The 16760-nt window shown below is 48.2% G+C and overlaps 1 protein-coding gene across 3 annotated transcripts in view; it reads left to right on the top strand.

Moving 5' to 3' along the window:
- The first annotated feature begins 1699 nt into the window (after window positions 1–1699).
- LOC117884914 (alpha-2-macroglobulin-like protein 1) overlaps window positions 1700–16760 on the top strand; it is a 50591-nt gene continuing 35530 nt past the window's right edge. The window contains exons 1-11 of one of the 3 annotated variants that reach the window (XM_034785905.1): window positions 1700–1857; window positions 4477–4660; window positions 7054–7095; window positions 7519–7663; window positions 8431–8483; window positions 10290–10310; window positions 10908–11076; window positions 11754–11838; window positions 12864–12987; window positions 14523–14637; window positions 16015–16124. In XM_034785905.1, the coding sequence (XP_034641796.1) occupies window positions 1790–1857; window positions 4477–4660; window positions 7054–7095; window positions 7519–7663; window positions 8431–8483; window positions 10290–10310; window positions 10908–11076; window positions 11754–11838; window positions 12864–12987; window positions 14523–14637; window positions 16015–16124 (1116 nt within the window). In that variant the 5' untranslated portion in view covers window positions 1700–1789. Of the gene's footprint in view, window positions 1858–4476; window positions 4661–7053; window positions 7096–7518; window positions 7664–8430; window positions 8484–10289; window positions 10311–10907; window positions 11077–11753; window positions 11839–12629; window positions 12747–12863; window positions 12988–14522; window positions 14638–16014; window positions 16125–16760 lie in introns of those variants that run through there. The other 2 variants (XM_034785915.1, XM_034785926.1) reach the window with 2 other exon arrangements.

A 16760-nucleotide genomic window follows, 5' to 3' on the forward strand; every position in this document is an offset into this window, starting at 1 on the left:
AGGGAGAGGTCACCTAGTAACAAAGCTACTGGTAGGACACCTGTTGAGGCTGATCAGGAAGTGACCTGACAGAGGAGACTGGAAAGTTATAAAGGATTGGAGCAGCTTTGTGCATGGGGCATGGTGACAATTTGGCCATTTCCCACCAGTTTACATTGAGGGAAGCAGGTGCAGCAACCAGATGAGGCCAGGGGGTATCCCGCCTACCTGACTACAGAGAGTTCCCCAAGGACTCCCCAGGGAAGGGTGAGCTAGTGAGGGACATTGTCTTCAGTGTGAGTGTTGTTTTCTAAATAATCTCTACTCTCGTGCTTTATTGCAGAAGTGAAGAGCAATGGTGTTAGAACCCAATGCAGTGTCCGTGCGCTATGTGCCACACCTGCGCCATGCCCCCTGAAGAGGTAACACAGAAGGCTCACACCTTTGGGCAAGATTCTGAATGAGGGTGTGTTTAAACTCTGGGGAGTCTGAGGAGGCAGCACTGAGCTCAGGGACAGCAGCTGGGCCACATGTTCCCAGCTCTCAGGATGGGGTGTCAGACAGAGGGCTACTGAGTCACGGAGTTTAAAGCCAGAAGGGACCATTAGATCACTGAATCTGACTTCCTGTACCACACAGGCCGCCGACACCCCCCAGAGCCCACACACTAAGCCCCAAAACTGAAATGAGACCCAAGTAAATGAGACCCACAGGAGACTAGACTATTATGTGCTACAGGCAGAGAATAGGAGGGATTAAGGCAGTGGCAGGAAAATGAGTAAGTGAGATATACCCAAATAATCCTGGCAAGTGACCTGTACCCACACCCTGCAGAGGAAGGCAAACCGCCCTCCCCCCAAGGTCCCTACTAATCTGGCCTGGGAGGAAATTCCTTCCCAACTCCACACATGGTGAGCAGTTAGACCCTGAGCATGTGAGCAAGACCCAGCCAGCCCAGCCCCTGTGAGAGAGAATGCTCGGTGCCATCTCAGAGCCCCTGGCCCACCCTGCCCAGTGTCCCATCACCAGCCATGGCCAGATGCTTCAGAGGAAGGAGATAAAAACCCTCCCAGAATACATTGCAAGAGGGGGAATCCCTTACTGAGAGTGTGCCTAGGGACCCAAAACTGCAATAGTGCCTGGGCTTCTGTTCAGCCTCCGGGGGATTAAAACACCCAGGGATGCAGCCACTGTCTTCTCACAGCAATCTGGTGGGCCGCCAGCCAGGGCAGCCTGACCAGATCTGTGACAGAGGGGAGTGGTGAGATAGATGACAGCCTGCAGCGGATCTAAAGGTGCCATCTCCCTGAGGTGGGGATGAGGTGGGTGAAGGGTGGAGGTGAACGGACAGTGGCAGCGCTCAAGATGCCTTCCCCCTGCGGAGGGGCTGAGAACAGGGGATAGGGACTGGTGCATGACCTTAACTTTCACTGCATGCTATAGTCATGTGCCATGCCAGACACATGTGAAGATTCTTACTCCCATGATACCTACTCAGTCTGTATTACAGCTCACCAGGTCCATAACTCACTATCAAAGTCTTTTTACACACTTGGTCACAGACACATTCCAGAATGGGCTGGGAGGAGGTCTGGGCCTATGTGGCTTTTGCCAAGTTCCTAGTGGAGGTCGGTAAATATTGTCAATGTCATTAGCCCGGGGGAGATGAGATACTTACACTGCATGGGTCAAGCACCCTTTGGACTTAGGAGTCTCTGGGGGGATATTTAGGACTCAACCCCTGGCGTTGATAGCCAGCTGCTCTAGACTTAAGTGTGGATCTCACCAGCGGTCCGTCCGAGCTCAAGCAATGCAGGGAGTATTGCTCCTCTGGGCCCTGGCTCTGCTCCCAATTGCAGCTCCAGCAACTCTGAATCCGTAAGGTTTTTCACTTTTGTTTGCTGGACTCAGTAGACAGGAATGTCATTGCGGGGAGAGGAGGGGAGGTGGCTGAATTTGCTAGAATCCCAGTGCTGAGCTCCTGGGGACCTTATTTTCAGAGGTGCCAAGCACCTGCAGCTCCCAGTGACTTTAACAGGAGTTGTGGTTGCTTGGCACCTATGAAAATGAGCACAGCTGTAACTAGGCATTTTAGCATCCAGGGCAAGCAAGCATATTTGCGCCACCTGTTGGGTTTTGTTTTGTTTTGTTTTTTGTCATTTTTCTGCCCCCGCAGCTTTGTACCCTGTGTGGCTGCCCCACTTGCCCCACCCTGGTCACGGCCCTGAAAATTAGATCTTGGGTGTTGGCCTTGTTCCCTTTTTCTCACCATTCATGATTTTATAGACCTCTATCATATCCCCCTTTAGCTGTCTCTTTTCTATGTTGAAAAGTCCCAGTCTTATTAATCTTTCCTCACATGGAACCAGTTCCATTCCCTTAATCATTTTCATTGTCCTTCTTTGCACCTTTCCAATTCTAGTATATCTTTTTTGAGATGGGGCAACCAGATCTACATGCAGTATTCAAGATGTGGGCATACCATGGATTAGTGGTATTATAGTGGCATTATGATATTTTCTGTTTTATTATCTATCCCTTTCTTAATGGTTCCTAACATGCTATTAGCTTTTTTGACTGCTGCTGCACATTGAGCAGATGTTTTCAGGGATGTCACAATGATGCCAATATCTCTTTCTTGATGGGTAACAGCTAATTTAGACCCCATCATTTTGTATGTATAATTGGGATTATTTTTCCAAAGTGCACTACTTTGCACTTATCAATATTGAATTTCATCTGCCATTTTGTCACCTCATCACCCAGTTTAACGTCAGCTTTGAACTTAACTATCTTGAGTAATTTTATATCATCTGAAAATTTTGCCACCTCACAGTTCACCCCCTTTTCCAGATCATTTATGAATATGTTGAACAGCACTTGTCCCAGTACAGATCCTCAGGGGACCCAGCTCCATTTCCCTCTCCGTTCTGAAAACTGAACATTTATTCCTACCCTTTGTTTCCTATCTTTTAATCAGTTACTGATCCATGAAAGGACCATCCCTCTTATCCCATGACTGCTTACTTTGCTTAAGTACCTTTGGTGAGGGACATTGTCAAAGTCTTTCTGAAAGTCCACTGGATCACCCTTGTCCACATGCTTGCTATCCCTCAAAGCATTCTAATAGATTGGTGAGGCATGATTTCCCTTTACAAAAGCCATATTGACTCTTCCCCAACATATTGTGTTCATCTATGTGTCTGATAACTCTGTTCTTTACTGTAATTTTAACCAATTTACCTGGTACTGAAGTTAGGCTTACCAGTCTGTAATTGCCAGGATCACTTCTGGAACCTTCTTTACAAATGAGTGTTATATTAGCTATCCTCCAGTTATCTGGTACAGAGGCTGATTTAAGGAATAGGTTACATACCACAGTTAGTAGTTCTGCAATTTCATATTTGAGTTCCTTTAGAACTCTTGGGTGAATACCATCTGGTCCTGGTGACTCACTACTGTTTGATTTATCAATTTGATTCAAAACCTCCTCTATCGACACCTCAATCTGGGACAGTTCCTCAGATTTGTCACATAAAAAGAATGGCTCAGGTGTGGGGATCTCCCTCACATCCTCTGCTGCGAAGACTGATGCAAAAAATTAATTTAGCTTCTCTGCAACGGCCTTGTCTTCCTTGAGTACTTCTTTAGCACCGTCATCATCCAGTGGTCCCCAGGATTCCTGCTTCTGATGTATTGGAAAATTGTTTTGCTGTTAGATTTTGTGTTCTTAGCTAGTTGTTCTTCAGTTTATTTCTTCGCCCGCCTAGTTATACTTTTACACTTGACTTGCCAGAGTTTATGTTCCTTTCTATTTTCCTCATTATTAGGATTTGACTTCCAATTTTTCAATGATGTCTTTTTGCCTCTAATCCCCTCTTCAACTCTGCTGCTTAGCCATGGTGGCATTTTTTGGTCCTCTTACTGTTTTTTTATGAGGACCTGAGGAATGAGCTAGAGCAGTGATGTGTAAACTGGGGGTGGGGGGTGAAGTGGCAAGAGGTTCTTGGGGGGTGGGAGGAGGAAGAAACTGGGGTCCCATGGGTCCCACAGGACCCAGTGCCATATTAGCAGGAACAGGAGCAGGATAAAATCAGAGTGGGTATTGCAAGGACGGGAGTGGGATTAAAACAATAGTCCTCCCACGCCACAAACAACATGAACACCCAGCCAGCACCTGCTGCTCTCTGGCCACCCATAGCTGAAGGCAGCGCCGCCGCCAGCAGCAGCGCAGATATAAGGGATTACTTCAAATTACAAGTAATGGGGGGGGGGGCGCATGACAAATTCTGTGAATGGTAAGGGGGATGCAACTGGAAAAGTTTGCACACACTGGACTAGACTGCTCCTGCCCTGAATCAGACACCCATCTCCTAGGTATGATAGATCTATGCCAGGGTATTGTGCCATGTTCTGATTCCATATTGGGCACACTGCCTCCTCCTGGGACACTGAATTACCCATCCCCCCTTTTCCCCATCTCCTCCTCTCTCCTAGTTACTATGTGGTAGTAATCCCAGCCATCATTCACCATCTTGGCCATGAGAAGGTCTGCATCCACCTCAGCTCCCTCCCTGAGACTGTCCACCTGGCTGTCACCTTGGAGATGCAAACCCAGAATCACACCCTGATGGAGAGGGATGTGGAGAAGCCAGGAATTTTTGAGTGCATCAGCTTCAAGGTGAGCTCAGATGCTGCTCCTGATTCTATAGGGAGCACTCTCGCCTCCAAGTCAGAAAAGAGCCCTGTGCCCCTAGTGCATGCTATGCTATACCCCACTGCTGTGTGCGATGCTACCCTGAGTTCTCTAACCAAGCAGGTTCCGTCCATCCCTACCACTCCTGGGCAGAGCATCCAACAGTCTAACAGACTAGAAAAGAGTTCCATTATTTAAACTAAAATTTACTACTTTGCTCAGTTTCATGCCATTTAATCCTAGTTAAACCCTGCAGGAAAACCAGCCCTCTTCTTCCTTGGTGTTTACACTGTTCAAGTATTTGTAATTCATTAATCAATCTAATGTACATGGACTAAGTTCTTTTCAGCTTTCCTCATAAATCAGTCACTCTAGTTTGTTAAGAGTGTGGTTCTGCCCTAAAATGTGACTAGGTAAAACGGTTCCCTTCCTACGCAGTAACACACAAGCTTCTATGTGCATTCAGGTTCATGGTTCCTGACTCTCCTGACACATTGGTTTTGCTCCCTTTCACTCCTGTTCTCCCCACAGAGTCAGCCCAGCCCAGTGAGAGGGTGCTGGGAGTCTGGTCTGTGTATCAACAAAAGAATTACTAAGTTCTCACTGCAGAGCCTTTATTGCATGTGATGATGTGAGTGAAGGAAAGAGCCCAGTGTGACTCTCAGAGCCCAGGGGGAGTATGCGGTTAGAAAAGATCTTTCTACTTGGAAATTGAGTCCTTTCGATCTAGCCTGAGAGACGACAAACATGGAGCCCAACAAAGCCATTCTTACAGTGTCACTTTTCAGAGTTGAACTGCTCTCTAACCGTTTGTGGTGCTCGTCACTGGATGTCCCTGGGCTTTATTGACATCACCCTGGTGTGACAATGCAGTTCTGGCGGAACCCAACTGAGAGTGCCAACTCTGGACAAATTGCTCAAACAGGGCAGTTACAGCCCAAGGCTGGGGTTTTTCCACCTCTAAGGCAAAGCAAACCAGCCAGACTAAGAGGACTTTGGTCTCACCCCCCGGCTAACCGCAAGTTTCACAAGCAATCTCCTTAGACACTCCAGTTTCCCAGTATCACCACCAGTACCACTCGTTATGGGGACAAATGGTTATGAAAACCAATACCCAAATAAAAGAAAAAAGGTTCTCCTGATCCCAAAGGACCAAGCCCCAGACCCAGGTCAATATACAAATCAGATCTTGCCCACAAATCACGCTGTTGCCAATCCTTTAGAATCTAAAATCTAAAGGTTTATTCATAAAAGGGAAAAGATAGAGATGAGAGATAGAATTGGTTAAATGGAATCAATTACATACAGTAATGGCAAAGTTCTTGGTTCAGGCTTGCAGCAGCGATGGAATAAACTGCAGGTTCAAATCAAGTCTCTGGAATACATCCCCCGCTGGGATGGGTCCTCAGTCCTTTGTTCAGAGCTTCAGTGTAGCAAAGTTCCTCCAGAGGTATGAAGCAGGATTGAAGACAAGATGGAGATGAGGCATCCGCCTTATATAGTCTTTTCCAGGTGTAAGAACACCTCTTTGTTTTTATTGTGGAAAATTACAGCAAAATGGAGTCTGGAGTCACATGGGCAAGTTCCTGCATACTTTGCTGAGTCTGAAGGCATACTTACCTTCTCTCAATGAGTCCATTGTATAGCTGATGGTCCTTAATGGGCCATCAAGCAGGCTAGGCAGAGCTAATCTCAGCTTGTCTGGGACGTCACCCAGAAGCATAGCATAAGTTTGCCATACAGACAGTATAGAGCCAATATTCATAACTTCAACTACAAAACTGATACACACATATAGACAACATAATCATAACCAGTAAACCATAACCTTGTCTTAGATACCCCATTTGACCCCCTTTATACAAGATTTGGGTGCCACTACAGGACCTTGGTTGCAACAATGATCTATATGGTCCCAGTTTATGTCAATAACGTCACACCTGGTACTGAGGTGCACTGAACTGTGCACAGTATAATAGTCGTACCAGTGCTGTGTTAGTTGGCTTCACATCAGATGACACATGGCCTCTCTTAGGCCAAGAATACTGTCTCCAGGGTCCCGCTTACAGGTTGGTCTTCAAGTGGTGCAACCCTACAATAACAAATCAAGGGTCATCACTGCGCGTGGATGAGCGCCTCACCTCCCACCATGCCCCCTCCTGCTCCTTATCCTTCCAAATGTTCCTTGTAGGATCAGGTTGGCTAGAAATGGGCTCCAGCCACAGAATTTGGATCCAGATCTCCAATGTCCTGCAGTTTTGGGGTTGTTTAGCTCTGGGGCCATTTACCATTCGGGTGTGTGAGAAATAAAATCTCACTGATGTATTTGTTTTCTTTTTTCCTCTTGCCTCAACTCACCCCTCCCCTGCATTCTGCAGGTGCCAGCCTTCGTACCTAGGGGAAAACAGTTTAATGAACCAGTAAGTCTCACATCTCCCAACCCCCTTTGTTCCCATAAACCAGAGGGCTCCAATCCACCCCCCTCCCAGCTAAATGAAGAGAGGAGGAGAAGATATGGAGGCTGGGATGAGACAGGGAAAAAAGAGGAGGAGGGGAAATGGGGACCTAGACAATAGGAGGAGGATGGGCAGAGGAGGGAGAAGGGGGAACAAGAATGGGTATGGGAGGGAGAAGAGGAGGAGGAAAAAGCCTATGGAGGGGGAGAATGGAGAGAGATAAGAGGAATGGGGATTTTTTTTAATCCATAATCTCCTGGGAAAATAGGAGATGGCCTGTTTCCTAGGACCTACCCTGGGTGGGTTGGCAGAGTAGCTTCCCCACACATGGTGGCCTCCAGTTCTCAGTCCCGCCACTGAGGCACCAGTTTCCTTTGCATCTCTCAGGCAGAAGAAGTGGCCTCTGTACATGCAGTGATCCACATGGGGGATAGGGTGAGCTACGAGGGCCGCAAAAAGGTGCTGGTAAGAAGACAGAAGACAAGGATTGTTATAGACACAGACAAGCCCTTCTATAAACCTGGAGAGACAGGTACGAATGGCAAGAGGCACGTGGAGCTTGGGGGTGGGGACTCGGTGGCTGTCCACAACATGGGATGGTGATCTCCTCAGATATAACCAGCTATGCAGGACAGGGCCTGAGGGAAAATAAATCCCTAAGTCACCAGGTGCTGCAGGGAGTGGGGTGGGTGTGTCACTACAAGGTGCTCTCCCCTCTGCACTGACCCCAGGGGCACTATGGTGGTGCTCAGGGGCACTATGGTGGTGGAAGTACTGTCTCTCAGATGGGACCTGAAAGCAAGGCCATGGCTACTCAGGTCATGGGACATCCCTGGAGCTTTTGCCAGAGTATTATGGTCTGTATTAGAGCAGCACCTAGAAACACCACACCAAATGTCCATTGTATTAGCTGCTGGGGAAACACACAGTGAGAGACAGTCCCTGCCCGCAAAAGTTTACAGTTTAAATAGACCAGACAGACAACAGGTGGGAGGGGCAAGAAGAGCTGCTGTTTTATAATAATAAATAAAATAAATAAATAAAATTAAATTATTATTTTTTATTATTATATTATTATTATTATTATTCCAGGACACATGCAATGAGTTTACCAGGCCTCATCTCCATATAAACCATCATAGGCAGAAGTGTGTTATTGCAGGGGATCTTCGGGAAAGGGTCAGTAGCTCTGAGGATAAGAACAGGGAGAGGATATCTGAGACTAGGAAGGGAGGTACAGAGCTATCCAGGGGTCTGTTGCACACTGAGTAACTTGCTGTGCTTTCTATATTTCTTCAGTGAAATTTCGAATTGTGACCCTCGATGAGGATTTTAAGGCCATTGATGAAGTGGTGAGTATCCCTCTGGCTTTCCAGGAAGTTGGGGCCATCAGTGTGCTGAGTGTGCCAAGCCTCAGCAGATAAACAGAGTGATACCCACAGGAATTACACTTGTGAGAAACACCTAACCTGTCCCGTGTGCCCCCTATTAACAGAGAACAGGGCTGGGATCGCTCCTGTTGTTTTAATTTAACTGGAATAAAGGGGCCCAGAGAGCCGAAGGTGTTAGCATAAACAGTGTCAAACAAGGTTCAGGGTTTGGCATACAGACACTTCAGCTTGCTTATTACCAAGGCAAACACACCATTAAAAATCCTGTTAACCTTTCATTAAAGATCCAGAAAAGTAGGAAAGAGAGTTAATGCATTTGAAATGTAAAGTATTAAGTAAGGCTTTCATTTAAATAATATCCCTTGTTCCCTTTCCCTTTAGCTGTCGAGAGTTTTTAGAAGGAAACCCCCCTTCTGACAGGCTTTTAGGTAGCATCAAAGATGGTAATAGCTGTTCTTTTTGGGGGAAAGAGAAATTAGTTGAAATGGGCTGGAGCTGTTGCTGCTGCTGTTGTTAAGAAGACAAAACAAGACAAACACACACAGAAGGGGAAGGAAAAGACCAGCAAAGACAGAAAATGCAGCTTCTGTCTCCGAGGTTGACTTTCACTTGCAACCTCACTGCTGGAAAAACACGGGAGTGCCTGACAAACCCATGTGCCATGCCTAAGACCTGGCAAACTTTTATCAACATCAGGCTGGTTAGGGCATTGCTTTTAGTTGCCTCTTTCTGGTCACAGGCTTACAGCAGTGCTGTAAAAGATACAGTCTTGGCCAGTTAAACCAGACTCTGAGGGTGTGTCTATGCTGCAATAAAAGACCCATGAAACAGCCACAGCTGGCCCAGGTCAGCTGATTCGGGCTCACAGGGCTTGGCCTGTGGGGTTATAAAACTGCAATGTAGACACTCAGGCTTGGGCTGAAGCCCAGGCTTTGAGACCCTGTGAGAGGGCAAGGGTCAGAGCCTGGGCTACAGCCTGAGCCGAATGTCTACATTGCTATTTTTAGCCCACGAGCCTGAGCCTGAGCCCGAGTCAGCTGACCTGTGCTCTGTGACTCAGTGCCATGAGGAGAGGGGTAGGAAAGAGAAGAAATAAGGTGGGGAAGGAAAAAAGCACATGAAGGGGGCGGGGCACCAGGGGTGGGGGTTGTGTGGTCTCACATCCTAGGTGGTGTTTGGGATTCAGCTGAAGCTGGTAGAGGTGACTGTCATCTGGCTTCCCTTTCTGTCCCAGTCTGATTAGGACGTCTCTCAGGATTAGAATAAAGGTTCCAGGGGACAGTGAGTATGGTACCCATGATGGTGAAACTTGCTCCAGTCACCAATTTTTCTCTCCAAAAAAGGAGCGAGGGGTGGAATAGCCTGTCCCCTATTATTCTGTCCACCAGTTAGGCCGAATTTCCAAATTACCAATTTTGGTTCATTGATTTTTGGTCTCACTGTCATATTTACCAAGCATGATCTTAACACAGTGCCTGAATCACTTCACAGTTGAGCTCACAATTAGGGTACATTTGTAGACAAAATGACCACAACAGGGCCTGGGACTCCATGGGAAACACACCTCTGGGGGTCATCTCCCCAGCCCCCTCCATTCCTGTGGCAAAGGGAGCAGAGACCTTGGTGTGAAATGGGGACTGTTTGGGTCTGAGTTTAGGGGCAGGCTCTCCTGAGGTGGGGCCGGTGTCTGGGTGTTAATGATGCTGGGGCACGTGAACGTTGTTGCTCTCTACATAAGTGATGTTGTTTCTCTCTTGTGTTTTGCAGCATCCCCTGGTGCTGCTGCAGGTGAGTGACCAGGAGCTGACCTCCGGGAGCTTTCTTCTCTGCTCCATCATGCCATTTGTGCTCCAGGAGGGCACCATGCCCTCAATTGCTACCTCAGAGATAAGACATCTGCATCTTGGCTGTACTCTGCCCCAACACCCTGCCCCTGCCGTGTTACCAGTGGTTAATGGCCCAGGGCAAAAGTAGAGGCATGACTTGAAGCAACAGTAAATGAGGGGACTATCCAGCTATCCAAAAAACTCCCCCAAAAATAGAGGATGAGGAGACTCAGGGTAGACTGTGACCCCCTCAGACAGCCTGTCCATCGGGGCAATGCATGGGGCTGTGACCCCCTCAGACAGCCTGTCCATCGGGGCAATGCATGGGGCTGTGACCCCCTCAGACGGCCTGTCCATCAGGGCAATGCATGGGGCTGTGACCCCCTCAGACAGCCTGTGCATCGGGGCAATGCATGGGGCTGTGATCCCTGGTACTGTCCTCACTCATTCTGTGTGTGTGTGTGTGACTGTGCTTCTGAGAGGCTGTGCATGCATGCATGACTGTTCGCAGAAGTGCACATTTGAACACATGTGATTATGCATGTGTGTTCCTGTACAGGATCCCCATGGGAACCGGATTAGCCAGTGGGTGGACGTGAAGCCAAGACAAGGCATTGTGGATCTGTCCTTCCCCTTGGCCTCTGAAGCAGCCACGGGGAAATACCAGATCAAAGTGGGCAAGGATATGCCTCGAGGGCTTGAGGCAACCTTCAAGGTGGAGGAATATGGTGAGTCTCAGAAGGAAGTGTGAGACAGCATTAGGAGCTGGGGAATGGAGCCTGTAATGGGAGCCTCCCTGCTAGAATCCATGTTTCTATTCATTAGATTTCTCTGCTTAGGTAAACTGCAGTTTTGGGGTACAGAGTCCCCTCCCCCCATCCAGTCCCTAGTGCTTTCCATCTTGTGCTTCATTCACACAGCCACACGCTGCTCCCCTGGTGGCACCCCAGTCCCACCTTGGAGGGAGAGAGTGGAATTCAGCTCCAATGTGCATTCAGTCCTGAGCTCCAACTTCTCATATGTACTAGTGCACAGACCTCCACAGTGGGGCCCTAGCCCTGTGCTGACAGCTCCTCCAGCAATTTAGTCTCCATGTTCCATCAGGTCAGGGCTTCACTTTCACACAGTCGGTGCTCCCCTAGTCTGGAGGGATCTCAGTCTCCTGGGAGTGAGGCGGAATTCAGTCACCATGTTAACTCAGTCCTGACTTCCTGCTCCCTTCCACCCCTCAACTGCTCTCTCCATGGGACCCCTGGCCTGATGGTACCTATTCCCTCCTAAGGGTGAGTTACTCTCCATATCCATCTAGTGCTGGGGCAGTGTTTCAGAGATTCTGCTGTGGATGCAGAGGGTGAGTTCCCCTATTTGGATTATGCCCTCAACCTGCCCCAACTCTCTTCTGCAGAGCTGCCCAAGTTTGAGCTGGTGTTTAACGTTCCACCACTGGTCACCACTTCGGAAAAGAAATTTCAGTTCACGGTTTGTGGCAGGTGAGTGGCACTGCTCTGTCACTGTCCCATTCCCCACATCGGAGAGTGACCTCTTGCTGCCAATGTACTGGCAGGAGTGTAAGGACCTCCAGTGGTGTCTTCTCTCTCCTAGTGGTGGAGGCTCAAATCACAGCAAGGAAAAGATTCCTCCAACACCCAATCATTAGACACGTCTGAAGAGGCGCAAGGTAGAGGTGTTCGGAACCTAGAATTCCTGTTCCGTGAGAAATTCCTGAATTTAAAAAACATCATTCCAAAACAGAACAAAAACAATCTGAATTTACCACAGGACCGCAGCTCCCAAATTTGGTTTTGACCATTTCGAAACGTTTCCAAGACTCCCCAGGCTGCCCTGAGCCCTGACAACCTGCCAGATAGGGAGCCAGACAGCTTGGAGATGCTGGGAACTTGGAAACTGGGGCTCCCAGGGCTTCTGGGCTGCTGATGAGCCAGAAGCTTGGAAACCCTGGTAACCCCAGGTCTGCAGCAGTCCACCTAGCAGGTGTCTCCAGAGCTGGGGAGCGGGAGCCTGGAAGGCTGCCCCTGGCAGCTTGCCAGGTGGGCTGCAAAGAAGTGGGGGAGCCAAAATGCTGGGAATGACTTTCCAGTGGAAAATCAAAATTTTCCTGACAAAATTGAAAATTTCCCACAGAAAATGCCTTTATTTGTAGAAAGTGAATTTTCCATCAGCAAAACATTCTGACAGAACTGCCGACTAGCTCTGCCACAAGGGCTATGTGGGGAAAGCCCAGACCTCAGTGGAGATGCTGATTGAGGTATCTTTCATACAAACCCTGTTCCCCATTTAAAGAGGATGCAGTGCAAGTGAGGTGACTTCCAGGGGTGTATATCCTGCTGACATCTCAGGCCCTCTTCCTTATTTCAAAGGGGGTGCGGTGGCTGGAGAGGTAGACGCTTTTAATATCCATCTTCTCCCTCGGAAGGGGTTGTTGGTGCCCTTCATTCTACTCTTTTTGCTGAAGTATCTGATCCATCTGGCAGTGTTTTCTGTCCTTTTGATCCAGGTACACCTATGGGAAACCTGTTCAGGGGAAGATAGAGGTTATTTTGGCTCGAAGCCTGTTCAATCTCCATGAAAAAGAAGAAAACATTACATCGTCCATGTGCACTGCGGCCCATGTGAACCAGGTGAGCAGATGAGGAAGGGGAGATGACAGTCATCCGCAAGAACAGAATGTCGGTCCATCTAATGTATCTAGGCATTTCTAATGTGCCCTGGTCCAGCTAGTCTGATTATTATTTCTCCTGCCTCACCCAAGCAGATCATAAGTCGATCTGCCCTGTTATCTTGCCACTTGACTTACTACATTAAAGCACTGGTCTTGCTCTCCTGTCTCCCATATCTGACAGAAGCCAATGCTGAATGGTTGGGAGGAGGGGGTGGGGTAGGAGGGAAGTATTGTAGGGCTGGCTTGACCTGAGTAATTGGACATGGGTGAGGTCTAATTTCTTGGGAGACAGGATTAGGGAAGTAAATGGATCAACAGCCTGGAAACAGAATGTCTGTGTTAGCTAAGCCCTCTAGAATGTGCAACACTATCCCACAGGAGGAATTTCTTCTTCCAGTACCCTCCGTCATATCACAAGGAATCAGATCACTGGTCTCTCGCAGCTCACCTCTCATTAAACCAGATCAGACCACCAATTGTTCCATCTATTCCAGCGGTCTGTTTCCTCCCATAATCAAACAAATTATTGATCCATCTCAGCTGTCTGGTATCCTGGTTCTGACAGGGGCCAGCACTGGATGCTAATTCCTATACACAATGCACCTAAATATGCAATCTGTTCCATATTCTTCTTCTCCCAATGACTCCAGATCCTCCTCACTCAGTCTACAAGTCAAACCAGGATTTTCTAAATGTCAGCACGCAAAGCTGAGACCTGAAAGTCCAGCTGGGTCTTTGCAGCGCTAACAACCCAACCAGCAGTAAAGGCTCTACAGCTGGAACACCGTCACAATTCTGCCAATGAGGCACAAGGCAGGTTGGATTCCAGCTCTCTGCTGTTTGGGCTCTGCAGGGTTAACAGGAGCAAAACCATGTGTGTTAGACACAGACCACAATAACAACACTTCTTTGCCCTCTCTCCTGCATCGGAGGGGCTGAACATACCCTCAGAGAGGGTCAGAGATTTCCAAGGCCAGATGGGATCACCTGATCATTTAGTCTGATGTCCTGTATATCAAAGGCCACCAACACCACCCAGCACACACACACTAAGCTCAACAACTGTACTGGAACCAAAGTATTTTGGCCTTAAGAGACTAAACTATTATGTGCCACAGGCAGAGAATAGGAAAGACCCTCTACCAATACTAGCTGGCTGAGCTTGGCCTAGCTCAAGTTGTCAAAGCCTGTGTTCTTACAGCTAAGGGCATGGGGTCTGGTCCCAGTTCTCTCTAGGAATGTGTGTGATTTCTCTAATAAACTTACCTTTTGTCTGCAGCCATGGATATATCATTCATCGGTGCCTGTCTAATCAGTGTCATTTCTCCTCTCCATAAGTGAGGAGTCCACCATGGTTTTGATAAGATGTACATGGTTTTGAACTTCTAAGCAGTCATGGGACAGAGGGGAGGATTTTTAAGACTACCCAACATCTATAAACCACAGCCTCACTAACGTGTCTTTCTTTCTCTCCATCCATCTCTATGTCCCCAGACGAACAAGAAAGGTTGTGCCATTTTTACAGTAGATATGGATGAGCTAGAAATAAACAGCACTGGCTACGGGAACAGTTTTTCCATTGTAGCAGAACTGGAAGAAGAAGGAACAGGTGCGGGAGAGGGGGGGTGGCAGGAGGGGAAGAGGAGAGGGGAGACACAGCCATCGGCCTGTGCTACTCTTTTTCCGTGAACCCCCTAACTAACTGCATTTGTGTTTGGTTGCCTCCACACTTCTCCATTTCCAGTACAGGTTGTTTTTTAACCTCGGATCTTTGAGCCAAGCCTCAGCCACTTCCAGTTTCTGGTATCTTCAGGGGGACTGAATTCCATTGTGTCTTCGTTATGGTGTCTATTAGGGGTCACTAGTCTTCTGCCACACCAGTGATTAGAATTCCTCTTTCTAGTGTCCCTGCTCACTAGATTTCTTACTTCCCCAAAGAGGGTCCAACAACAGTCACCAGCCAGTCACTAAAGTAAGCTCCAGCTCCACAAAACGTGACTCTCAGTCAGCCACAGAACCATAGCTAGCCGTAGGCTAAGCAGCATCTTATCCTCATGTCCCCGGTCAGTCATAAGAGTCTTTCCCCCACAGTTAGTCCTCACCACAGTCTCTATGATAAGTTCCTATGCTAAGGACTAGGTAGTCTTGTTCACATATTCCTGTCTCTCTGGCATCCCCAATACCAACACTGCTTTCTTCTAATCTGCCCCAAATGCCTCCTCATCCATCAGTCAGACCATAGCATGCCATGTGCCAAACCCCCGCCAGCTGCCCCTTGCTCACTGCATCGAGCGCTAGCTTTTCTCCCCTGCTTTCAGGGCTTGACACCGCTCCACCCCATCCTACATCTCTGACATCATCTCCTATTGTGTCCTTCTTTGTTCTGTCTTAGCCCTCCGCGTCCCCCCTCTGCCATCTCCATGCCTTTCTCTGCGCTCTCCTCTGTGCTTGGAATAACGTGCCAATCCCAGTCCGGTTGCCTCCCAACCCTCTCCTCAGTCAGGTCCCTCCTGAAGACTTGCTTCTTCTGCATGGTCTGCAAACACTAATCTTCACCAGTCATAAGTACTTTGCAGGCCAACTGCACATGGGAGGGAAGACATGGGCGAGTAAACAGAGCTTGACATGTTTTACTAAAGTAACACAGTCCCTTGGCTCTCCCAGTGCACCTTATCAGCCAGTAATCAACTGCCTTAGTTGGTGTGACAAAGTCTCCCCATAGTGGCTGGCTGCAGTGACCAGAGCAGCCTCCCACCTACCCGCAAGTAACAGAGTTGCTCCTTTGGCTCTAGTAATAGTGGCTGGTGCTGAAAGTTGTAGGTTCAAGTCTCAATGTCCATATGGATGTGGCTCAGGCTTGTTACGTAGCTGACATTTAGACTGTAAGCTTCATGGGGAGGACACTTGCCTTATTTTTTGTCTCCTCTAGTGTTGAGTGCTTAACAAATGAGTCAGCATTTAACAGATGTCTCCTCTCTCTGCCCAGGAGCCACGAACATGGGAACAGTCACAGTTGCTATCGCTACCAAGGTAGTGGCGGTGAACTTTGTCAATCTCAACCCCTTTTACAAACTTGGATTTCCATACACGGGAAAGGTAACGCACATTCCCCCCCCCCCCACTTCCCTTACCAAGGCAGTGACCCCTCTTCATACTTGGGAGGCAGGCATGGGGGAGAGGAGAGAATAATATTGCTGGGAATAAACTATGTGGAAAATACTCAGCTGGTGTAAATTGGTGTAGCGCCATTGACGTCATGCTGATTTATGCCAGCTGAGGATTGGCTCCTCTGTGTCTACCTTTATGAGAAATTCTGACACCCTCCCGCCATTCCCTCCTCTCTCCCAGCCTAGTCACCAAGTATGGGGAGTTAACTGTTTGGAAGATGGATTCTGTGGTCTCTGGAGGGCTTGTGGTGCATTTCTCAATGTTCTCCAACAGTGATGTACTCTTCTGCTTTTAAAAATCTGTCTCTGTAAGGACATACATGCAGGGGATGGTGTTACCTTTGGAAAGGTCTCTGCACATTCACTTCAGGCCTAGCATAGGCTACTGTGTAGTGATTTGACAGCTATCACTTCTGACCCCAATGCCCTAGTGTGGTGCTAGAGAGCATGGTACTGCAGCGAGCAGTGTGGGTGGCTCAATAGGGGATGCTTTCCCCTCTGGGTCAGTACTGACCTAATGCTCCAATGTGGGCTAGGAAGAATTGTGCTGCTGGAGTTTCAGATG

The sequence above is a fragment of the Trachemys scripta genome, chromosome 1 (assembly GCF_013100865.1).
Source record: "Trachemys scripta elegans isolate TJP31775 chromosome 1, CAS_Tse_1.0, whole genome shotgun sequence".
Taxonomy (NCBI): Eukaryota; Metazoa; Chordata; order Testudines; family Emydidae; genus Trachemys; species Trachemys scripta.